The following is a 26,427-nucleotide window of genomic DNA, read 5'->3' on the forward strand; positions in this document are numbered from 1 at the left end:
CATAGTTGGCTAGCTAGCAAGAAGGGATAAGAACGAATTTGTCTCAGGCATCAAAATCATAGGGAAATAACCCAAGATGCGCTAACAATGTGCCGATGTTGCCGTTTCATCTTGATTTACTTTTGTTGCACGCAAACAATTTGTGCGCTCTGTGTTTGTCCTAAAAAAAAAGTTGCATTTAATTATTTTTTAAATAAAAGTTACGAATGTTTGCATCGAAATCCCAGCACATCTTGGGTTTATTTCCCTAAAAACATTTCGGTGTTGCCGTTTTACCTTGATTACTTGTTGCACACGGAACTATTTGTGCGCTCGGTGTTTGTCCTTGTATAAACTGAAGAAACAGATGCTACCGATTTCTTTTTGGCCCTTGGACTAAAAGAAAAATCACTATATTGATCGTCTTCTGTAAACCCAGTTTAGCCACATAGTTTCTAAGCAACCGACCCGTTTATGAAAGAGCTTCATTGGTCATGGTTTAATACCAATAGAAAAATCATAGTCAAACACATCATAAACGTTCATGATCAGTTTCAAAACATGCACCAGACAGATGAAAACACTGAATGAAGAAACACAATGGACATTAGATTGGTGGAAATCTGTCCTTTGGTCTGATGAGTCCGAATTTGAGATTTTTGGTTCCAATCACAATGTCTTTGTGAGACGCAGAGTAGGTGATCGGATGATCGCTGCATGTGTGGTTCCCACCGTGAAGCATGGAGGAGGAGGTGTGGGGGTGCTTTGCTGGCGCCACTGTCTGTGATTTATTTAGGTTTCAAGGCACACTTAACCAGCATGGCTACCACAGCATTCTGCAGTGATTTGCCATCCCATCTGGTTTGGGCTTAGTGGGACTATCATTTGTTTTCAACGGGACAATGACCCAACACACCTCCAGGCTGTGTAAGGGCTAAATAACCAAGAAGGAGAGTGATGGAGTGTTGCATCAGATGACCTGGCCTCCACAATCACTTGACCTCAACCCAATTGAAATAGTTTGGGATGAGTTGGACCGCAGAGTGCAGGAAAAGCAGCCAACAAGTGCTCAGCGTATGTGGGAACTCCTTTAAGACTGTTGGAAAAGCACTCCAGGTGAAGCTGGTTGAGAGAATGTGAAGAGTGTGCAAAGCTGTCATCATGGCATATGGTGGCTACTTTGAAGAATCTAAAATATATTTTCATTTAACACTTTTTGTTACGACATGATTCCACATGTGTTATTTCATAGTTTTGATTATTCTACAATGTAGAAAATAGTACAAATAAAGAAAAACCTTTGAATGAGTAGGTGTGTCCAAACTTTTGACTGGTACAATAAGATTAGATTTATAGCAGTGGTTATCAACTGTACTGTAGGGATGGAACGTACGTCGCTGGATATTGAGGTCGTGGTGGCAGCGAGGTATTTGGGTGTACGAGACTTGACATCAGAAGAGTTAAAGCTGTTGGTCTGAGGTAGAACTAGAGATTTAAATAGTGGAGTTTTAAAAAAAATTTTTTACCAAGAACAAATTCTTATTTTCAATGACGGCCTAGGAACAGTGGGTTGTTCAGGGGCAGAACGACAGATTTGTACCTTGTCAGCTCGGGGATTCGAACTTGCAACCTTTCGGTTACTAGTCCAACGCTCTAACCACTAGGCTACCCTGCCGCCCCAGGTAAGGTGGTGGGTTTTTGTGCAGGGTTAGATGATAGGGTATTTTTTTAAATGTATGAATGTTACATTTTCAAGCCACGTATAAGGTAGTTATACTCCAGTCTAGTAGGTGGCGCTAATGCAACATGTATTGGCTGCCAACCGCCGTTAAACATAATCGAAGAAGAATATTATAGAGGTGCAGGCATGCTTGAAGGTTAGCGACATATTGAACGAACTGAGTAGCAAGTTATGCAATTATCGTGTAGAATATGGTAATATAATCTACATTTGGATATAATAAAAGCTACTACACAAGTCGCGGTGATTCCAGGTATGTAATTTGGCTGTGGACACAGTGAGCCATTTTGCCATTCAGTGTATGTTTTCCTCTGTCTGGTGCATGTTTTAAAACTGATCATGAACGTTTATGACGTGTTTGACTATGATTTTTCTATTGGTTTTAAACCATGACCAATGAAGCTCTTTCATAAACGGGTCGGTTGCTTAGAAACTATGGGACAAAACTGGGTTTACAGAAGACGTTCAATATGGCGATTTTAATTTGAATCCCAGGGCCAAAAAAGACCGGTAACGTGTGTTTCTTCCGTTTATACAAGGACAAACACCGAGCGCACAAATAGTTCCGTGTGCAACAAAAGTAATCAAGGTAAAACGGCAACACCGAAATGTTTTTAGGGAAATAAACCCAAGATGTGCTGGGATTTCGATGCAAACATTCGTAACTTTTATTTAAAAAATAATTAATTTCAACTTTTTTACATGTTGAGCCACAGTGTTCATTTAAATGAAAATGCCCGAGAAGCCGTGTGTTTGCAGGATATTGTCACGGCTGTGAGGCCCGAGAAAACCCTTCTTCCTTGTTTGCAAGCTGGCCAATTTAGTCTCGTCAAACAGATGAACGGTATCTACAATTTGTTTTAAGCTGTTTTCTAGTGACAGTTATTTGGATACATCCATAACAATGAGCTAATGAGGCGCGATTTCGCCTGGCACAGAACATGTGCTCTCTGTTCAGAGCAGCTAGCCGACAACACAGCTACAGTAACAGGTCAGTTCTTTTTTTTTTCAATTGAAATGTTCTCTCTCTCTCTCTCTGTCTCTCTCTCTGTCTCTCTGTCTCTGTCTGTCTGTCTCTCTCTCTCTCTCTGTCTCTCTCTCTCTCTGTCTCTCTCTCTCTCTGTCTCTCTCTCTCTCTCTGTCTCTCTCTCTCTCTCTGTCTCTCTCTCTCTCTCTGTCTCTCTCAGTCTCTCTGTCTCTCTCTCTCTCTCTGTCTGTCTCTGTCTCTCTCTCTCTCTATGTCTCTCTCTGTCTCTCTCTCTCTCTCATTACTTTGATATGGGACAGCTGGAGATGGAATTTGAATATTGAAACAATGTTGCAAATGTCGGAGAGACAGACGGCAACGTTTATACAAATCTCCGCTGTTAAACCAAATGTTAATCTAAAATAAATGTGAGATAATGTCTAGATGCTTTTTATGGTGGAGATCAAGTTCATAAATTGCCTGGCTGGGCTTATGAAACAGTGGATTGCGGTCAGATGCAACTGAGTAAATTGGAATTTTAAAGTCATAGATTTAGCCAGTGGTAATTTGTGGAATAGACACTGGCTGGAATGCGCTTTTAACCAATCAGCATTCAGGATTAGACCCAATCGTTGTATACATTCATAACATTATCTAAGTAATGTTGTTGACGTTTAGTTACCTGAGTTAAGGTACAGCACATTATTGGTGGGTGGCCCTTGGACTATTTAAAGAGGAACTACTTTGCAGATATGAAACACACAGTGGTGTAAAAAGTACCTAAACTGTTATACTTGAGTGAAAGTAAAGATTCCTTTTTATAGAAAATGACTCGAGTGAAAGTCACCCAGTAAAATACTACATGATTAAAAGTGTTTGGTTTTAAATATACTGACGTGTCAAAGGTTAAAGTATAACTCATTTCAAATTTCTTATATTAAGCAAACCAGGCGGCACGATTATTATAATTTTTAAATTGACTGATGGCCAGGGGCACACCAACACTCAGACATAATTTACAAAGTGTTTGTGTTTAGTGACTCTGTCAGATAAGAGGCAGTAGGGATGACCAGGGATGTTCTCTGTTTAGTGAGTCCTCCAGATCAGAGGCAGTAGGGATGACCAGGGATGTTCTCTGTTTAGTGAGTCCTCCAGATCAGAGGCAGTAGGGATGACCAGGGATGTTCTCTGTTTAGTGAGTCCTCCAGGTCAGAGGCAGTAGGGATGACCAGGGATGTTCTCTGTTTAGTGAGTCCTCCAGGTCAGAGGCAGTAGGGATGACATGGGATTTTCTCTTTAAGTGTGTGAATTAGATCATTTTCCTGTCCTGCTAAGCATTCGAAATGTAAAGAGTGCTTTTGAGTGTCAGGGAAAATGTACGGAGTAGAAGGTACATTTATTGTCTTTATGAATGTAGTAAAGTAAAAGTTTTTTTTGTTTTTTTTTTAAATAGTAAAGTACAGATACCCCAAACAACTTCAGTAGTACTTTACAGTATTTTTACTTCAGTAGTACTTTACAGTATTTTTTACTTCAGTAGTACTTTACAGTATTTTTACTTCAGTAGTACTTTACAGTATTTTTACTTCAGTACTTTACACCACTGAAAACCGACAATCCATAATATCAGTCAAAAATATACAATTCCCAGTTTATGCTACGAAACCAACTTTTATAAGAGATTTTATAAATGGGTTATATTTGACTCTACATTCCATGACGTACACCAAGGCATTGTTGTCAGAATAGATGGATGCGGCTCAATACATGATTTATATATTAAACTAATACATTTCTCGGTACTCCAGAAAATATTGCTATCGTGTCGTAAGTCACAGCGGGCCTGGTACCATTCGGAATGCAGTCTGTTTCATTGGCTCAATATTTTTTGGGGACGAAAACTGACAATTGTAACTAAGGCTGGGAATGTCAATACGATCACCGAGAGATTGAAAACCAGCTTCTAGCTCAAGGCCATCAGATTTGCTAAAAAGCCGCCATCTCTAACTCAGAGAAGCTTCTGCCTACATTGAGACCCAATCACTGGCCACTTTAATAAATGGACCCGCTAGTCACTTTAAACAATGTCACTTGAAATAATGACACTAATTTTGTTTACATATCTAATATTACTCATATCACGTGTGTATATACTGTATTTTATACCATCTACTGCACCTTGCCTATGCTGCTTGACCATCGCTCATCCATATATTTATATGTACATATTCTCATTCACCCCTTTAGATTAGTGTGTATTAGGTCGTTGTTGGGGAATTGTTAGATTACTTGTTAGATATTACTGCATTGTCGGAACTAGAAGCACAAGCATTTCGCTGAACTCGCATTTACATCTGCTAACAATGTGTATGTGACCAATAAGATTTGATTCAATCAAACTAACAAGGCCAAATGATCACAAGTCAGTTATAATGTGGCTGATAGGCTAGCGTATCTAGTTATGTAGCAAGATAAAAAACACAGACTAAACTTAGTCTAGATAGCTAGCTGCTAGGAGGATGTCATTGGAGGAGTGGGTGAGTGACTGACTTTTCCGGTGGCTACAGAGCTAGGGATGCAGGTGTCATTTGGTTAAGCTAGCAAGAAATACGAATCGCTATTCTTAAATTAGAGTGAATTTGCAAACGCAAGAGATATGCTATCTACTTCGATTTCAGAGCGCAGAATAACTGATGAATTTACCGACGCGCAACACCTGCTGATTATGACCGATGTCAGTAAACTGGTTCTTGACACAATGCCCGCTTAACCCGGAAGCCAGCCGCACCAATTGTGTCGGAGGAAACACCGTACACCTGGGGACCGTGTCAGCATTAAACCCAGCCCGCCACAGGTGTCGCTAGTGCGCGATGGGACAAGAACATCCCTGCCGTTTTATTTACTGCAGTGTCTACTAATTGTCCAAACGCACGGCCACTTTCACTCTATATTGCTATAGGATTTTCACAAATGCCCAAAACATTTATGAACATGTGAAAATGACCATGTGCTCACTTGTCAGAAATTCCTGGGTTGTATATGAACAGATTTTAATCAGAGTTCATGTTGCTAAAATGCAGTCCGTCCCATTTTACACCCAGGAAACAGCCATTCAACTTGCCAGTCACCAGCTTTTCAAGCTTTAATAATGTCAAAAAACATTTGTTAACTAGCTACCAAAGAATGGAGTTTCTCTGAGCAACTATCGACAGTACTGCCGTCACGACCTGTAGGCACTTCCTAATAAGGTCTGAATAGAAAGATGCAACTAAAAAAATGCCTGGAAATAATCTATATTACATTCTGGGTAGAGCAGGTGGAATAGTATTACATTCTGGGGGTAGAGCAGGTGGAATAGTATTACATTCTGGGTAGAGCAGGTGGAATAGTATTACATTCTGGGGGTAGAGCAGGTGGAATAGTATTACATTCTGGGTAGAGCAGGTGGAATAGTATTACATTCTGGGGGTAGAGCAGGTGGAATAGTATTACATTCTGGGGGTAGAGCAGGTGGAATAGTATTACATTCTGGGTAGGGCAGGTGGAATAGTATTGCATTCTGGGTAGAGCAGGTGGAATAGTATTACATTCTGGGGGTAGAGCAGGTGGAATAGTATTACATTCTGGGGGTAGAGCAGGTGGAATAGTATTACATTCTGGGGGTAGAGCAGGTGGAATAGTATTACATTCTGGGGGTAGAGCAGGTGGAATAGTATTACATTCTGGGGAGAGCAGGTGGAATAGTATTACATTCTGGGGAGAGCAGGTGGAATAGTATTACATTCTGGGTAGAGCAGGTGGAATAGTATTACATTCTGGGTAGAGCAGGTGGAATAGTATTACATTCTGGGGGGAGAGCAGGTGGAATAGTATTACATTCTGGGGAGAGCAGGTGGAATAGTATTACATTCTGGGGAGAGCAGGTGGAATAGTATTACATTCTGGGGGTAGAGCAGGTGGAATAGTATTACATTCTGGGTAGAGCAGGTGGAATAGTATTACATTCTGGGGGTAGAGCAGGTGGAATAGTATTACATTCTGGGTAGAGCAGGTGGAATAGTATTACATTCTGGGTAGGGCAGGTGGAATAGTATTGCATTCTGGGTAGAGCAGGTGGAATAGTATTACATTCTGGGGGTAGAGCAGGTGGAATAGTATTACATTCTGGGTAGAGCAGGTGGAATAGTATTACATTCTGGGTAGGGCAGGTGGAATAGTATTGCATTCTGGGTAGAGCAGGTGGAATAGTATTACATTCTGGGGTTAGAGCAGGTGGAATAGTATTACATTCTGGGGGTAGAGCAGGTGGAATAGTATTACATTCTGGGTAGAGCAGGTGGAATAGTATTACATTCTGGGGGTAGAGCAGGTGGAATAGTATTACATTCTGGGGGTAGAGCAGGTGGAATAGTATTACATTCTGGGTAGAGCAGGTGGAATAGTATTACATTCTGGGTAGGGCAGGTGGAATAGTATTGCATTCTGGGTAGAGCAGGTGGAATAGTATTACATTCTGGGGGTAGAGCAGGTGGAATAGTATTACATTCTGGGGGTAGAGCAGGTGGAATAGTATTACATTCTGGGTAGAGCAGGTGGAATAGTATTACATTCTGGGTAGGGCAGGTGGAATAGTATTGCATTCTGGGTAGAGCAGGTGGAATAGTATTACATTCTGGGTAGAGCAGGTGGAATAGTATTACATTCTGGGGGTAGAGCAGGTGGAATAGTATTACATTCTGGGGGTAGAGCAGGTGGAATAGTATTACATTCTGGGTAGAGCAGGTGGAATAGTATTACATTCTGGGTAGGGCAGGTGGAATAGTATTGCATTCTGGGTAGAGCAGGTGGAATAGTATTACATTCTGGGGTTAGAGCAGGTGGAATAGTATTACATTCTGGGGGTAGAGCAGGTGGAATAGTATTACATTCTGGGGGTAGAGCAGGTGGAATAGTATTACATTCTGGGGGTAGAGCAGGTGGAATAGTATTACATTCTGGGGAGAGCAGGTGGAATAGTATTACATTCTGGGTAGAGCAGGTGGAATAGTATTACATTCTGGGTAGAGCAGGTGGAATAGTATTACATTCTGGGTAGAGCAGGTGGAATAGTATTACATTCTGGGTAGAGCAGGTGGAATAGTATTACATTCTGGGGAGAGCAGGTGGAATAGTATTCCATTCTGGGGGTAGAGCAGGTGGAATAGTATTACATTCTGGGGGGAGAGCAGGTGGAATAGTATTACATTCTGGGGAGAGCAGGTGGAATAGTATTACATTCTGGGTAGAGCAGGTGGAATAGTATTACATTCTGGGGGTAGAGCAGGTGGAATAGTATTACATTCTGGGTAGAGCAGGTGGAATAGTATTACACTCTGGGTAGGGCAGGTGGAATAGTATTGCATTCTGGGTAGAGCAGGTGGAATAGTATTACATTCTGGGGGTAGAGCAGGTGGAATAGTATTGCATTCTGGGGGTAGAGCAGGTGGAATAGTATTACATTCTGGGTAGAGCAGGTGGAATAGTATTACATTCTGGGTAGAGCAGGTGGAATAGTATTACATTCTGGGTAGAGCAGGTGGAATAGTATTACATTCTGGGTAGAGCAGGTGGAATAGTATTACATTCTGGGGGTAGAGCAGGTGGAATAGTATTACATTCTGGGGGTAGAGCAGGTGGAATAGTATTACATTCTGGGGGTAGAGCAGGTGGAATAGTATTACATTCTGGGGGTAGAGCAGGTGGAATAGTATTACATTCTGGGGGTAGAGCAGGTGGAATAGTATTACATTCTGGGGGTAGAGCAGGTGGAATAGTATTACATTCTGGGGGTAGAGCAGGTGGAATAGTATTACATTCTGGGGAGAGCAGGTGGAATAGTATTACATTCTGGGTAGAGCAGGTGGAATAGTATTACATTCTGGGTAGAGCAGGTGGAATAGTATTACATTCTGGGTAGAGCAGGTGGAATAGTATTACATTCTGGGTAGAGCAGGTGGAATAGTATTACATTCTGGGGAGAGCAGGTGGAATAGTATTCCATTCTGGGGGTAGAGCAGGTGGAATAGTATTACATTCTGAGGGGAGAGCAGGTGGAATAGTATTACATTCTGGGGAGAGCAGGTGGAATAGTATTACATTCTGGGGGTAGAGCAGGTGGAATAGTATTACATTCTGGGTAGAGCAGGTGGAATAGTATTACATTCTGGGGGTAGAGCAGGTGGAATAGTATTACATTCTGGGGGTAGAGCAGGTGGAATAGTATTACATTCTGGGTAGGGCAGGTGGAATAGTATTGCATTCTGGGTAGAGCAGGTGGAATAGTATTACATTCTGGGGGTAGAGCAGGTGGAATAGTATTGCATTCTGGGGGTAGAGCAGGTGGAATAGTATTACATTCTGGGTAGAGCAGGTGGAATAGTTTTACATTCTGGGTAGAGCAGGTGGAATAGTATTACATTCTGGGTAGAGCAGGTGGAATAGTATTACATTCTGGGTAGAGCAGGTGGAATAGTATTACATTCTGGGTAGAGCAGGTGGAATAGTATTACATTCTGGGGGTAGAGCAGGTGGAATAGTATTACATTCTGGGGGTAGAGCAGGTGGAATAGTATTACATTCTGGGGGTAGAGCAGGTGGAATAGTATTACATTCTGGGGGTAGAGCAGGTGGAATAGTATTACATTCTGGGTAGAGCAGGTGGAATAGTATTACATTCTGGGTAGAGCAGGTGGAATAGTATTACATTCTGGGGGTAGAGCAGGTGGAATAGTATTACATTCTGGGGGGAGAGCAGGTGGAATAGTATTACATTCTGGGGGTAGAGCAGGTGGAATAGTATTACATTCTGGGGGTAGAGCAGGTGGAATAGTATTACATTCTGGGGGTAGAGCAGGTGGAATAGTATTACATTTTGGGGGTAGAGCAGGTGGAATAGTATTACATTCTGGGGGGAGAGCAGGTGGAATAGTATTACATTCTGGGGGGAGAGCAGGTGGAATAGTATTACATTCTGGGGGGAGAGCAGGTAGAATAGTATTACATTCTGGGTAGAGCAGGTGGAATAGTATTACATTCTGGGTAGAGCAGGTGGAATAGTATTACATTCTGGGGGTAGAGCAGGTGGAATAGTATTACATTCTGGGGGTAGAGCAGGTGGAATAGTATTACATTCTGGGTAGAGCAGGTGGAATAGTATTACATTCTGGGTAGAGCAGGTGGAATAGTATTACATTCTGGGTAGAGCAGGTGGAATAGTATTACATTCTGGGTAGAGCAGGTGGAATAGTATTACATTCTGGGTAGAGCAGGTGGAATAGTATTACATTCTGGGTAGAGCAGGTGGAATAGTATTACGTTCTGGGTAGAGCAGGTGGAATAGTATTACATTCTGGGTAGAGCAGGTGGAATAGTATTACATTCTGGGGGGAGAGCAGGTGGAATAGTAATACATTCTGGGGGTAGAGCAGGTGGAATAGTATTACATTCTGGGTAGAGCAGGTAGAATAGTATTACATTCTGGGTAGAGCAGGTGGAATAGTATTACATTCTGGGGGGAGAGCAGGTGGAATAGTATTACATTCTGGGGGGAGAGCAGGTGGAATAGTATTACATTCTGGGGGGAGAGCAGGTGGAATAGTATTACATTCTGGGTAGAGCAGGTGGAATAGTATTACATTCTGGGGGGAGAGCAGGTGGAATAGTATTACATTCTGGGGGGAGAGCAGGTGGAATAGTATTACATTCTGGGTAGAGCAGGTGGAATAGTATTACATTCTGGGGGGAGAGCAGGTGGAATAGTATTACATTCTGGGGGGAGAGCAGGTGGAATAGTATTACATTCTGGGTAGAGCAGGTGGAATAGTATTACATTCTGGGTAGAGCAGGTGGAATAGTATTACATTCTGGGGGGAGAGCAGGTGGAATAGTAATACATTCTGGGGGTAGAGCAGGTGGAATAGTATTACATTCTGGGTAGAGCAGGTAGAATAGTATTACATTCTGGGTAGAGCAGGTGGAATAGTATTACATTCTGGGGGGAGAGCAGGTGGAATAGTATTACATTCTGGGGGTAGAGCAGGTGGAATAGTATTACATTCTGGGGGGAGAGCAGGTGGAATAGTATTACATTCTGGGGGGAGAGCAGGTGGAATAGTATTACATTCTGGGTAGAGCAGGTGGAATAGTATTACATTCTGGGGGTAGAGCAGGTGGAATAGTATTACATTCTGGGTAGAGCAGGTGGAATAGTATTACATTCTGGGGGTAGAGCAGGTGGAATAGTATTACATTCTGGGGGTAGAGCAGGTGGAATAGTATTACATTCTGGGGGGAGAGCAGGTGGAATAGTATTACATTCTGGGTAGAGCAGGTGGAATAGTATTACATTCTGGGTAGAGCAGGTGGAATAGTATTACATTCTGGGTAGAGCAGGTGGAATAGTATTACATTCTGGGTAGAGCAGGTGGAATAGTATTACATTCTGGGTAGAGCAGGTGGAATAGTATTACATTCTGGGTAGAGCAGGTGGAATAGTATTACATTCTGGGTAGAGCAGGTGGAATAGTATTACATTCTGGGTAGAGCAGGTGGAATAGTATTACATTCTGGGGGTATAGCAGGTGGAATAGTATTACATTCTGGGTAGAGCAGGTGGAATAGTATTACATTCTGGGTAGAGCAGGTGGAATAGTATTACATTCTGGGGGTAGAGCAGGTGGAATAGTATTACATTCTGGGTAGAGCAGGTGGAATAGTATTACATTCTGGGTAGAGCAGGTGGAATAGTATTACATTCTGGGTAGAGCAGGTGGAATAGTATTACATTCTGGGGGGAGAGCAGGTGGAATAGTATTACATTCTGGGGGTAGAGCAGGTGGAATAGTATTACATTCTGGGGGTAGAGCAGGTGGAATAGTATTACATTCTGGGGGGAGAGCAGGTGGAATAGTATTACATTCTGGGGGTAGAGCAGGTGGAATAGTATTACATTCTGGGGGGAGAGCAGGTGGAATAGTATTACATTCTGGGGGGAGAGCAGGTGGAATAGTATTACATTCTGGGGGTAGAGCAGGTGGAATAGTATTACATTCTGGGTAGAGCAGGTGGAATAGTATTACATTCTGGGTAGAGCAGGTGGAATAGTATTACATTCTGGGGGTAGAGCAGGTGGAATAGTATTACATTCTGGGTAGAGCAGGTGGAATAGTATTACATTCTGGGTAGAGCAGGTGGAATAGTATTGCATTCTGGGGGTAGAGCAGGTGGAATAGTATTACATTCTGGGTAGAGCAGGTGGAATAGTATTACATTCTGGGGGTAGAGCAGGTGGAATAGTATTACATTCTGGGTAGAGCAGGTGGAATAGTATTACATTCTGGGTAGAGCAGGTGGAATAGTATTACATTCTGGGTAGAGCAGGTGGAATAGTATTACATTCTGGGTAGAGCAGGTGGAATAGTATTACATTCTGGGTAGAGCAGGTGGAATAGTATTACATTCTGGGGGGAGAGCAGGTGGAATAGTATTACATTCTGGGTAGAGCAGGTTTAAACAACCAATTTAGATATGTTCCTACACTGTTGTAGGTGATAAAACGGAGATCTGTCTATATTTACGAGATGCTCATGCCTCTGCTCTACCAATGGGACTCGTTGTTACAAACGCGACAAGCTTAGGCCCAATATAAGCCAATAGAAACTTACTGGGCTTTTTTTTTTTTTTTGATAGATTTTGTCAGGAGTGGAACCTCTCGCTCTGTGTTTGTTCCTCTCTGGATAAAATCAATGACCTTTCCATCTGCTGGATCAGCCAATCTGTGCGTGGCAGTGATAAGTGGTTTTATTGGAGGTGCAGAAAAGGTGGATTTGATGCTTTATTTCGACATTATTAAGTTGGACAAGCTGTTAAATGGCTGCTTCTTGGACTTAAAAGAGAGTCAGTGTATTCAACGTTTCCTGTAAGCCCAGATTGTTGTTCAGTTTAGATTGTTGACATGTATGTGTAAACTATATTACATCTGTTTTTTGAAAATATATTAGAGGTCGACCGAGTTTAACGCCGATACCGATTATTGGAGGACCAAAAAAAGCCGATACCGATTTATTGGAGGACCAAAAAAGCCGATACCGATTTATTGGAGGACCAAAAAAGCCGATACCGATTATTGGAGGACCAAAAAAAGCCGATACCGATTATTGGAGGACCAAAAAAGCCGATACCGATTTATTGGAGGACCAAAAAAGCCGATACCGATTATTGGAGGACCAAAAAAGCCGATACCGATTATTGGAGGACCAAAAAAAGCCGATACCGATTTATTGGAGGACCAAAAAAGCCGATACCGATTTATTGGAGGACCAAAAAAGCCGATACCGATTATTGGAGGACCAAAAAAGCCGATACCGATTTATTGGAGGACCAAAAAAGCCGATACCGATTATTGGAGGACCAAAAAAAGCCGATACCGATTTATTGGAGGACAAAAAAAGCCGATACCGATTTATTGGAGGACCAAAAAAGCCGATACCGATTTATTGGAGGACCAAAAAAAGCCGATACCGATTATTCGGCCGATTTTCATGCCAATTTTTTTTTTTTTATTGTTATTTTTATTTTTTTAATGTATTTGTAATAATGACAATTACAACAATACTGAATGAACACTTATTTTAACCTAATAAAATAAAAATCAATTTTGCCTCAAGTAAATAATGAAACATGTTCAATTTGGTTTAAATAATGCAAAAAACAAAGTGTTGGAGAAGAAAGTAAAAGTGCAATATGTGCCATGTCAGAAAGCGAACGTTTCAGTTCCTTGCTCAGAACATGAGAACATATGAAAGCTGGTGGTTCCTTTAAACATGAGTCTTCAATATTCCCAGGTAAGAAGTTTTAGGTTGCAGTTATTATAGGACTATTTCCCTCTATACCATTTGTATTTCATTAACCTTTGACTATTGGATGTTCTTATAGGCACTTTAGTATTGCCAGTGTAACAGTATAGCTTCCGTCCCTCTCCTCGCTCCTCCCTGGGCTCGAACCAGCAACACAACGACAACAGCCACCACATCAGCAGCGTTACACATGCAGAGCAAGGGAAACAACCAACCACCCCAAGGCTCAGAGCGAGAGAAGTTTGAAACGCTATTAGCGTGTGCTAACTAGCCAGCCATTTCACTTCGGTCACACCAGCCCCATCTCGGGAGTTGATAGGCTTGAAGTCATAAACGGCGCCATGCTTGAAGCACAATGAAGAGCTGCTGGCAAAATGCACGAAAGTGCTGTTTGAATGAATGTTTACGCGCCTGCTTCTGCCTACCACCGCTCAGTCAGATACTTGTATGCTCAGTCAGATTATATGCAACACAGGACACGCTAGATAATATCTAGTAATATCATCAACAATGTGTAGTTATCTAGTGATTATGATTGATTGTTTTTTATAAGATAAGTTTAATGCTAGCTAGCAACTTACCTTGGCTTACTGCATTTGCGTAACAGGCAGTCAGTCTCCTTGTGGAGTGCAACGAGAGAGAGGCAGGTCGTTATTGCGTTGGACTAGTTAACTGTAAGGTTGCAAGATTGGATCCCCCGAGCTGACAAGGTGAAAATCTGTCTTTCTGCCCCTGAACGAGGCAGTTAACCCACTGTTCCTAGGCCGTCATTGAAAATAATGTGTTCTTAACTGACTTGCCTAGTTAAATTAAGATTAAATAAAGAAATCGGCAAATCGGCGCACAAAAATATCGATTTCCGATTGTTATGAAAACTTGAAATCGGACCTAATTAATCGGCCATTCCGATTTAATCGGTCTACCTCTAAAATATATACATCTGCACAATGAGCACTTGTTGTGTCAAATACATCATTACCGTTGTTGGCAAGGTAGCGTGCGAATTTTAGCCATATTAGCATAGACCAGGCATCAGTCAAAACAAGACATGGTATGAAGAACGAGCTGAAACGAGCCACCTACGATTCCCTACATGCCAGCTTCTTGTCATTGTTGCTAGCTATCCGACCATCCAGAATCACCAAACAGACTTCTGTCCCATTTGAGCGCTCGTGTCATTTTGTTGTCAGCTAACCCGTCTATAGAAGTTATTATTTTTTAGGACATATTTGACCGATGTTTGCTGCTTCTCTTTCCTCTTGTCTTTCAGCGAGCTATGGCCAGCCTGTCCAACTACGCCGTACGTATGGCGCGTCTCAGTGCACGTATCTTTGGGGATGTGGCGCGTCCTACGGACAACAAGTCCATGAAGGTGGTCCAGCTGTTCAAGGAGCCGCCCATGGCCCAGAAAAAGGAGGTGTACGACTGGTACCCTCAACACAAGATCTACTATGCCCTTACGCAGAAGCTACGATACATGGGACTCTTCAGGTAGTACATGATGTGGTGATGGGCTTAATAGATCCATAGGCCTATTCATGGGAAAGGGATCTGGGTTGTTTTGGCATGTCTGTGTTTGGCAGTGTTCAGTAATGTATACAGCCCTACTCTAGCCAGAACCACTGCTAGAGGCTTTAGAAGGTTCTTCTGGCTAACCACAGACAGGGAAATTTGTGTTCTAGACCCTGTTTGTCTCTGTTCTAGACCCTGTTTATCTCTGTGTTCTAGACCCAGTTTGTCTCTGTGTTCTAACCAGACAGTGTTCTAGACCCTGTTTGTCTCTGTGTTCTAGACCCTGTTTGTCTCTGTGTTCTAGACCCTGTTTGTCTCTGTGTTCTAGACCCTGTTTGTCTCTGTGTTCTAGACCCTGTTTGTCTCTGTGTTCTAGACCCTGTTTGTCTATGTTCTTCTGTACACCTCCTTCAGTGTAGTATTAATTTAGCTCGCATCAGTAACACCATTTCCTCCCTGTTTCCCCACCAGAGATGAACACGAGGACTTCAAGGAGGAGATGCGTCGGCTGAGGAAACTGAGAGGCAAGGGGAAACCCAAGAAGGGTGAGGGAAAGAGAGCCACCAAGAAGAAATGAGCTCTTCCTTTCCCTGTCATATAGGACCTGTGGATAAACCCAGCCTTGCCCTGTCATATAGGACCTGTGGATAAACCCATCCTTGCCCTGTCATATAGGACCTGTGGATAAACCCAGCCTTGCCCTGTCATATAGGACCTGTGGATAAACCCATCCTTGCCCTGTCATATAGGACCTGTGGATAAACCCAGCCTTGCCCTGTCATATAGGACCTATGGGGGGAATCACAACAGTCCTCGTTTGCTTTGGGACACCAGAGGAATGGCCTCCCTAACTGTGTTCACAACGGTAACATGTGACCCCCACTCAGGATGTTCATAATGAATGGATCCTTGGAACAGCTAATGATGTGTGTTGAGAGGATCCTTTCATGACCCCATCACAGGAGATCCTGTCTGACAAGTGACCAGTCTTTGACCGCTGTGTGTTTGGTACATAAAGCCTTTCTGTTCATTGCTTGACGAGAGGTTTCCCTTGTGTCCACGTTGTTATCAGCTTTCTGTTCTCATAGTCTCTGTACAGTGAACGGGTGAAGGAGATCTGGAGGGCATCAGTACATAGAACTGTGATGCTGGTATGTTCCTATTGACTGAGACAATGCTGGTGTTTTACATCTGTTCTGAGTAACACCAGCTGTCATGAATAAAATCCTGAAAAGAAATCTGCTGAAATGTGACTCTCCAGTTTGTGACTGGTTTATTGCCATGCAAATACTGTGTTATACCATGTTGTTACTAGGGACTTGGTGTAACTACAGGAAACCCATTAAAAACCTGATCTGTTCTCTTTATGAATTGATGGCCAGTTTTTCAAGTGATCTGTATTTCTCCTATCGGCTCAACTGGATAGATGCCAGTTCTATTCATTATATTTCTATTCATTTAGTCCTATCTGACAGGAGATATGAATGGAGAGTCCGGTTCTATTCATTATATTTCTAATCATTAGTCCTATCTGACGGGAGATGTGAATGGAGAGTCCGGTTCTATTCATTATATTTCTAATCATTAGTCCTATCTGACGGGAGATATGAATGGAGAGCCAGACCACCTTGATACACATGTAGTGGGTCTTGTACTGGTGTAGTGTCCAGAGACTGACTGGGTACGTCCACCCTATTCCCTATGTAGTGCACTACTTTAGACCAGAGCCCTATTCCCTATATAGTGCACTACTTTAGACCAGAGCCCTATTCCCTATATAGTACACTACTTTAGACCAGAGCCCTATTCCCTATATAGTGCACTACTATAGACCAGAGCCCTACTCCCTATGTAGTACACTACTATAGACCAGAGCCCTATTCCCTATGTAGTGCACTACTATAGACCAGAGCCCTATTCCCTATGTAGTACACTACTATAGACCAGAGCCCTATTCCCTATGTAGTGCACTACTATAGACCAGAGCCCTATTCCCTATATAGTACACTACTTTAGACCAGAGCCCTATTCCCTACATAGTACACTACTTTAGACCAGAGCCCTATTCCCTATATAGTACACTACTTTAGACCAGAGCCCTATTCCCTACATAGTGAACTACTTTAGACCAGAGCCCTATTCCCTACGTAGTACACTACTATAGACCAGAGCCCTATTCCCTATATAGTGCACTACTATAGACCAGAGCCCTATTCCCTACATAGTGCACTACTTTAGACCAGAACCCTATTCCCTATGTAGTGCACTACTATAGACCAGAGCCCTATTCCCTATGTAGTGCACTACTTTAGACCAGAGCCCTATTCCCTATATAGTGCACTACTATAGACCAGAGCCCTATTCCCTATATAGTACACTACTTTAGACCAGGGCCCTATTCCCTATGTAGTGCACCTTTCTATAAAAGGAACAGGGTGGCATTTGGGAAGAACACTGATATTACTGGGCTCCTCTCTCTGTCCTCGCTGTCTCTCTCTCTGTCCTCGCTGTCTCTCTCTCTGTCCTCGCTGTCTCTCTCTCTGTCCTCGCTGTCTCTCTCTCTGTCCTCGCTGTCTCTCTCTCTGTCCTCGCTGTCTCTCTCTCTGTCCTCGCTGTCTCTCTCTCTGTCCTCGCTGTCTCTCTCTGTCCTCGCTGTCTCTCTCTCTGTCCTCGCGGTCTCTCTCTCTCTATCTCTGTCCTTGCTGTCTCTCTCTGTCCTCGCTGTCTGTCTCTCTGTCCTCGCTGTCTCTCTCTCTCTGTATCTCTCGCTGTCTCTTTGTCCTCACTGTCTGTCTCTCGCTCTCTGTCCTCGCTGTCTCTCTGTCCTCACTCTCTGTCCTCGCTGTCTCTCTCTCTGTATCTCTCGCTGCCTCTCTCTCTCTCTGTATCTCTCGCTGCCTCTCTCTCTCTCTGTATCTCTCGCTGCCTCTCTCTCTCTCTCTCTCGCTGCCTCTCTCTCTCTCTGTGTAATATCCTCTGTCCCAGAGAGCTGGTCTCTTCTGGTTGCTCATCATGAGACCAGAACACTCATTTAACACCATGGCAGTTAAACCAGAACCATAATCTTGATTATGTCCAATTTAATACATTTAACATAACCCCAATGATAGGTTTCAGTACGTGCAGATAGGACTTGTAAGATGTGTTTTTGACTATGTCCCCCCCCCCTGGTGTGCACTCAGATGGTGTGTCCCAGGGTCAAAGGAGGGATGAGGAGATGCAGCCCTTCTACACTGAACAAAAATATAAACACAATATGTAATGTTTTGGTTCCATGAGCAGAAATAAAAGATCCCATAAATGTTCCAGACGCACAAAAAGCTGATTTCTTTCCAATGTTAGACTCACGTGTTTACATCGCTGTTAGTGAACAGTTCTCCTTTACTGAGAACACATCCACCTGACAGGAGTGGCATATCAAGAAGCTGATTAAACGGAATGATTTGTTACACAGGTGCACCTTGTGCTGGAGACAAATGCCCCTCTAAAATGTGCCGTTTTGTTACACAACACAATGCCAGAGATTTCTCAAGTTTTGAGGGAGCGTGCAATTGGCATGTTGACTGCTGGAAGGTCCACCAGAGCTGTTGCCAGAGAATTTAATGTTTATTTCTCTACCATAAGCCACCTCCAATGTCGTTTTAGAGAATTTGGCAGTACATCCAACTGGCCTTGCTACCTCACAACCACGTGTATGGTGTTGTGTGTGCAAGCGGTTTGCTGATGTCATTGTTGTGAACAAAGTGCCTCAAGGTGGTGGTTGGGTTATGGTATGGGTAGGCATAATCTACGGACAATTTTATCGAAGGCAATTTAAACGCACAGAGATTCGGTGACAAGATCCTGAGGCCCATTGTCATGCCATTCGTCTTCCATTACCCCATGTTTCAGCATGATAATGAACGGCCCCATGTCACTAGGATCTCTACACAATTCCTGGAACCTGAAAATGTCCCAGTTCTTCCATGGCCTGCAGACTCACCAGACATGTCACCCATATTGAGCATGTTTGGGATGCTCTGGATTGACGTGTACGACAGCGTGTTCCAGTTCCCGCCCAATATCCAGCAACTTCGCAACAGCCGTTGAAGAGGAGTGGGACAACATTCCAACAGGCCACAATTGACGGCCTGATCAACTCTGTGTGAAGGAGATGTGTCGCGCTGCATGAGACAAATGGTGGTGACAGCAGATACTGACCGGTTTTCTGATCCACACCCCTACCTTTTATTTACGGTTTCTGTGACCAACAGATGCATGTCTTTCTTCCTAGTCGTGAAATTTATAGATTAGTGCCTAATTTATTTATTTAAATTGACTGATTTCCTTACATAAACTGCAACTGGGTAAAATCATTTAAATTGTTTCATGTTGTGTTTATATTTTTGTTCAGTATAATTGGCAGGGTTGACTTGCCTACAGATTAAACCTGCAGTTTGATTTACCCAGAGATTCAGATAAAATGGAAGAGATGCCTACTGTATGTCTCCACCCTGACAATGGAAACTGTTGTCCATAGAGCGGTGGAAGACTGCCTGTCACGCTCCCTCCTCTCTTCGGATTGGTGGATACATCTAGTCTATTTGAATATTTTGTTGAATATTCGATGAGGGGTTCCTGACGTCACCTGTCTGTAATTACGTGGAGAGTGAGACGACTCGTGAACAGGACTGTCAAGAACCGGGATAAACTGATATGAAGTGTTTTTTTTTCTCAAAGTTGCCGGGATGTCACGTGTTCTACTTATATCAGCGCGCTCGTAACAACCTAAACATGACAAGTCTTCTATTCAATCAAATAAGCCTCACGAAGCAAATAAGCCATTTCACTTTTTTGTTGACCAAAAGTCGACACTCATTCTCATTATTTTACGTTAGGTTAGTCAAATCAAATTCAAATCCAAGCTGCTTTATTGGCATGAAAAACATTGCGTCAATATTGCCCAGGCAACAGTGTATACAATATAAATTGTAATAAAATAATGCAGAATAATAATATCAAATGGTAATAAATAATAAAAATAATTAAATGGTAACAGTTAATAGTAGATAAATAATAAATAATAGGAATGAAAAAAAGCTAAAAATGGAAAATGAAACTATAACTAACTCACCATTACATCAGTACTACCACTAGCATCACCATGACTAATACAATACTATACCACCACTACCACAACCATCATTAATTATCAACAATACTATACCACCACTACCACAACCATCATTAATTATCAACAATACTATACCACCACTACCACAACCATCATTAATTATCAACAATACTATACCACCACAACCACAACCATCATTAATTATCAACAATACTATACCACCACTACCACAACCATCATTAATTATCAACAATACTATGCCACCACTACCACAACTATCATTAATTATCAACAATACTATACCACCACTACCACAACCATCATTAATTATCAACAATACTATACCACCACAACCATCATTAATTATCAACAATACTATACCACCACTACCACAACCATCATTAATTATCAACAATACTATACCACCACTACCACAACCATCATTAATTATCAACAATACTATACCACCACTACCACAACCATCATTAATTATCAACAATACTATACCACCACAACCACAACCATCATTAATTATCAACAATACTATACCACCACTACCACAACCATCATTAATTATCAACAATACTATACCACCACCACCACAACCATCATTAATTATCAACAATACTATACCACCAATACCACAACCATCATTAATTATCAACAATACTATACCACCACAACCACAACCATCATTAATTATCAACAATACTATACCACCACCACCACAACCATCATTAATTATCAACAATACTATACCACCACTACCACAACTATCATTAATTATCAACAATACTATACCACCACTACCACAACCATCATTAATTATCAACAATACTATACCACCACTACCACAACTATCATTAATTATCAACAATACTATACCACCACTACCACAACCATCATTAATTATCAACAATACTATACCACCACCACCACAACTATCATTAATTATCAACAATAATATACCACCACTACCACAACCATCATTAATTATCAACAATACTATACCACCACAACCATCATTAATTATCAACAATACTATACCACCACTACCACAACCATCATTAATTATCAACAATACTATACCACCACTACCACAACCATCATTAATTATCAACAATACTATACCACCACTACCACAACCATCATTAATTATCAACAATACTATACCACCACAACCACAACCATCATTAATTATCAACAATACTATACCACCACTACCACAACCATCATTAATTATCAACAATACTATACCACCACCACCACAACCATCATTAATTATCAACAATACTATACCACCAATACCACAACCATCATTAATTATCAACAATACTATACCACCACAACCACAACCATCATTAATTATCAACAATACTATACCACCACCACCACAACCATCATTAATTATCAACAATACTATACCACCACTACCACAACTATCATTAATTATCAACAATACTATACCACCACTACCACAACCATCATTAATTATCAACAATACTATACCACCACCACCACCACTACCACAACTATCATTAATTATCAACAATACTATACCACCACAACCACAACCATCATTAATTATCAACAATACTATACCACCACCACCACAACCATCATTAATTATCAACAATACTATACCACAACTGCCACAACCATCATTAATTATCAACAATACTATACCACCACAACCACAACTATCATTAATTATCAACAATACTATACCACCACTACCACAACCATCATTCATTATCAACAATACTATACCACCACCACCACAACCATCATTAATTATCAACAATACTATACCACCACCACCACAACCATCATTCAATTTCAACAATACTATACCACCACAACTATCATTAATTATCAACAATACTATACCACCACAACCACAACCATCATTAATTATCAACAATACTATACCACCACCACCACAACCATCATTAATTATCAACAATACTATACCACCACTACCACAACCATCATTAATTATCAACAATACTATACCACCACCACCACAACCATCATTAATTATCAACAATACTATACCACCACCACCACAACCATCATTCAATTTCAACAATACTATACCACCACAACTATCATTAATTATCAACAATACTATACCACCACTACCACAACCATCATTAATTATCAACAATACTATACCACCACCACCACCACAACTATCATTAATTATCAACAATACTATACCACCACTACCACAACTATCATTAATTATCAACAATACTATACCACCACCACCACCACCACAACCATCATTAATTATCAACAATACTATACCACCACTACCACAACCATCATTAATTATCAACAATACTATACCACCACCACCACAACTATCATTAATTATCAACAATACTATACCACCACTACCACAACCATCATTAATTATCAACAATACTATACCACCACTACCACAACCATCATTAATTATCAACAATACTATACCACCACTACCACAACCATCATTAATTATCAACAATACTATACCACCACTACCACAACCATCATTAATGATCAACAATACTATACCACCACTACCACAACTATCATTAATTATCAACAATACTATACCACCACTACCACAACTATCATTAATTATCAACAATACTATACCACCACCACCACCACCACAACCATCATTAATTATCAACAATACTATACCACCACTACCACAACCATCATTAATTATCAACAATACTATACCACCACTACCACAACCATCATTAATTATCAACAATACTATACCACCACCACCACCACAACCATCATTAATTATCAACAATACTATACCACCACCACCACCACCACAACCATCATTAATTATCAACAATACTATACCACCACTACCACAACTATCATTAATTATCAACAATACTATACCACCACTACCACAACCATCATTAATTATCAACAATACTATACCACCACCACCACCACTACCACAACTATCATTAATTATCAACAATACTATACCACCACTACCACAACCATCATTAATTATCAACAATACTATACCACCACCACCACAACTATCATTAATTATCAACAATACTATACCACCACTACCACAACCATCATTAATTATCAACAATACTATACCACCACTACCACAACCATCATTAATGATCAACAATACTATACCACCACAACCACAACCATCATTAATTATCAACAATACTATACCACCACCACCACAACCATCATTAATTATCAACAATACTATACCACAACTGCCACAACCATCATTAATGATCAACAATACTATACCACCACAACCACAACTATCATTAATTATCAACAATACTATACCACCACTACCACAACCATCATTCATTATCAACAATACTATACCACCACCACCACAACCATCATTAATTATCAACAATACTATACCACCACCACCACAACCATCATTCAATTTCAACAATACTATACCACCACAACTATCATTAATTATCAACAATACTATACCACCACAACCACAACCATCATTAATTATCAACAATACTATACCACCACCACCACAACCATCATTAATTATCAACAATACTATACCACCACTACCACAACCATCATTAATTATCAACAATACTATACCACCACCACCACAACCATCATTAATTATCAACAATACTATACCACCACCACCACAACCATCATTCAATTTCAACAATACTATACCACCACAACTATCATTAATTATCAACAATACTATACCACCACTACCACAACCATCATTAATTATCAACAATACTATACCACCACCACCACCACAACTATCATTAATTATCAACAATACTATACCACCACTACCACAACTATCATTAATTATCAACAATACTATACCACCACCACCACCACCACAACCATCATTAATTATCAACAATACTATACCACCACTACCACAACCATCATTAATTATCAACAATACTATACCACCACCACCACAACTATCATTAATTATCAACAATACTATACCACCACTACCACAACCATCATTTATTATCAACAATACTATACCACCACTACCACAACCATCATTAATTATCAACAATACTATACCACCACTACCACAACCATCATTAATTATCAACAATACTATACCACCACTACCACAACCATCATTAATGATCAACAATACTATACCACCACTACCACAACTATCATTAATTATCAACAATACTATACCACCACTACCACAACTATCATTAATTATCAACAATACTATACCACCACCACCACCACAACCATCATTAATTATCAACAATACTATACCACCACTACCACAACCATCATTAATTATCAACAATACTATACCACCACTACCACAACCATCATTAATTATCAACAATACTATACCACCACCACCACCACAACCATCATTAATTATCAACAATACTATACCACCACCACCACCACCACAACCATCATTAATTATCAACAATACTATACCACCACTACCACAACCATCATTAATTATCAACAATACTATACCACCACCACCACAACCATCATTAATTATCAACAATACTATACCACAACTGCCACAACCATCATTAATTATCAACAATACTATACCACCACCACCACAACCATCATTAATTATCAACAATACTATACCACCACTACCACAACCATCATTAATTATCAACAATACTATACCACCACCACCACCACCACAACCATAATTAATTATCAACAATACTATACCACCACTACCACAACCATCATTAATTATCAACAATACTATACCACCACCACTACCACAACCATCATTAATTATCAACAATACTATACCACCACCACCACCACAACCATCATTAATTATCAACAATACTATACCACCACTACCACAACCATCATTCATTATCAACAATACTATACCACCACTACCACAACCATCATTAATTATCAACAATACTATACCACCACCACTACCACAACCATCATTAATTATCAACAATACTATACCACCACCACTACCACAACCATCATTAATTATCAACAATACTATACCACCACTACCACCACAACCATCATTAATTATCAACAATACTATACCACCACTACCACAACCATCATTAATTATCATTAATTATCATTAATTAATTATCATTAATTATCAACAATACTATACCACCACCACCACAACCATCATTAATTATCAACAATACTATACCACCACCACCACAACCATCATTAATTATCAACAATACTATACCACAACTACCACCACAACCATCATTAATTATCAACAATACTATACCACAACTGCCACAACCATCATTAATTATCAACAATACTATACCACCACAACCACAACTATCATTAATTATCAACAATACTATACCACCACTACCACAACCATCATTCATTATCAACAATACTATACCACCACCACCACAACCATCATTAATTATCAACAATACTATACCACCACCACCACAACCATCATTCAATTTCAACAATACTATACCACCACAACTATCATTAATTATCAACAATACTATACCACCACAACCACAACCATCATTAATTATCAACAATACTATACCACCACCACCACAACCATCATTAATTATCAACAATACTATACCACCACTACCACAACCATCATTAATTATCAACAATACTATACCACCACCACCACAACCATCATTAATTATCAACAATACTATACCACCACCACCACAACCATCATTCAATTTCAACAATACTATACCACCACAACTATCATTAATTATCAACAATACTATACCACCACTACCACAACCATCATTAATTATCAACAATACTATACCACCACCACCACCACAACTATCATTAATTATCAACAATACTATACCACCACTACCACAACTATCATTAATTATCAACAATACTATACCACCACCACCACCACCACAACCATCATTAATTATCAACAATACTATACCACCACTACCACAACCATCATTAATTATCAACAATACTATACCACCACCACCACAACTATCATTAATTATCAACAATACTATACCACCACTACCACAACTATCATTAATTATCAACAATACTATACCACCACTACCACAACTATCATTAATTATCAACAATACTATACCACCACTACCACAACCATCATTAATTATCAACAATACTATACCACCACTACCACAACCATCATTAATGATCAACAATACTATAC

The 26,427-nt window shown here is 40.6% G+C and overlaps 1 protein-coding gene across 3 annotated transcripts; it reads left to right on the plus strand.

Annotated features, from left to right (window-relative positions):
• Positions 1-1,795: 1,795 nt before the first annotated feature.
• LOC118936267 (28S ribosomal protein S33, mitochondrial-like) lies at positions 1,796-16,454 on the plus strand. 3 transcript variants are annotated; one of them, XM_036945465.1, is made up of 4 exons: positions 1,796-1,973; positions 14,850-15,070; positions 15,563-15,692; positions 15,767-16,342. In XM_036945465.1, exons 2-3 carry the CDS (start codon positions 14,856-14,858, stop codon positions 15,666-15,668), a joined length of 321 nt encoding a protein of 106 aa, XP_036801360.1. In that variant the 5' UTR covers positions 1,796-1,973; positions 14,850-14,855; the 3' UTR covers positions 15,669-15,692; positions 15,767-16,342. The 3 variants fall into 3 exon arrangements, with proteins under 3 accessions (XP_036801360.1, XP_036801357.1, XP_036801359.1); XM_036945462.1 differs by having other exon boundaries at positions 15,563-16,454; XM_036945464.1 differs by lacking the exon at positions 1,796-1,973 and adding an exon at positions 2,123-2,711 and having other exon boundaries at positions 15,563-16,454.
• Positions 16,455-26,427: the final 9,973 nt, after the last annotated feature.

Source organism: Oncorhynchus mykiss, chromosome 15 (genome assembly GCF_013265735.2).
Source record: "Oncorhynchus mykiss isolate Arlee chromosome 15, USDA_OmykA_1.1, whole genome shotgun sequence".
In the NCBI taxonomy this organism is placed as follows: Eukaryota; Metazoa; Chordata; class Actinopteri; order Salmoniformes; family Salmonidae; genus Oncorhynchus; species Oncorhynchus mykiss.

Coding starts and splice junctions, on each gene's coding strand:
- LOC118936267 (XM_036945462.1), top strand. CDS start 14,856: ATGGCCAGCCTGTCCAACTACGCCGTACGTATGGCGCGTCTCAGTGCA. Junction 15,071..15,562: donor CGATACATGGGACTCTTCAG/GTAGTACATGAT, acceptor TTTCCCCACCAG/AGATGAACACGAGGACTTCA.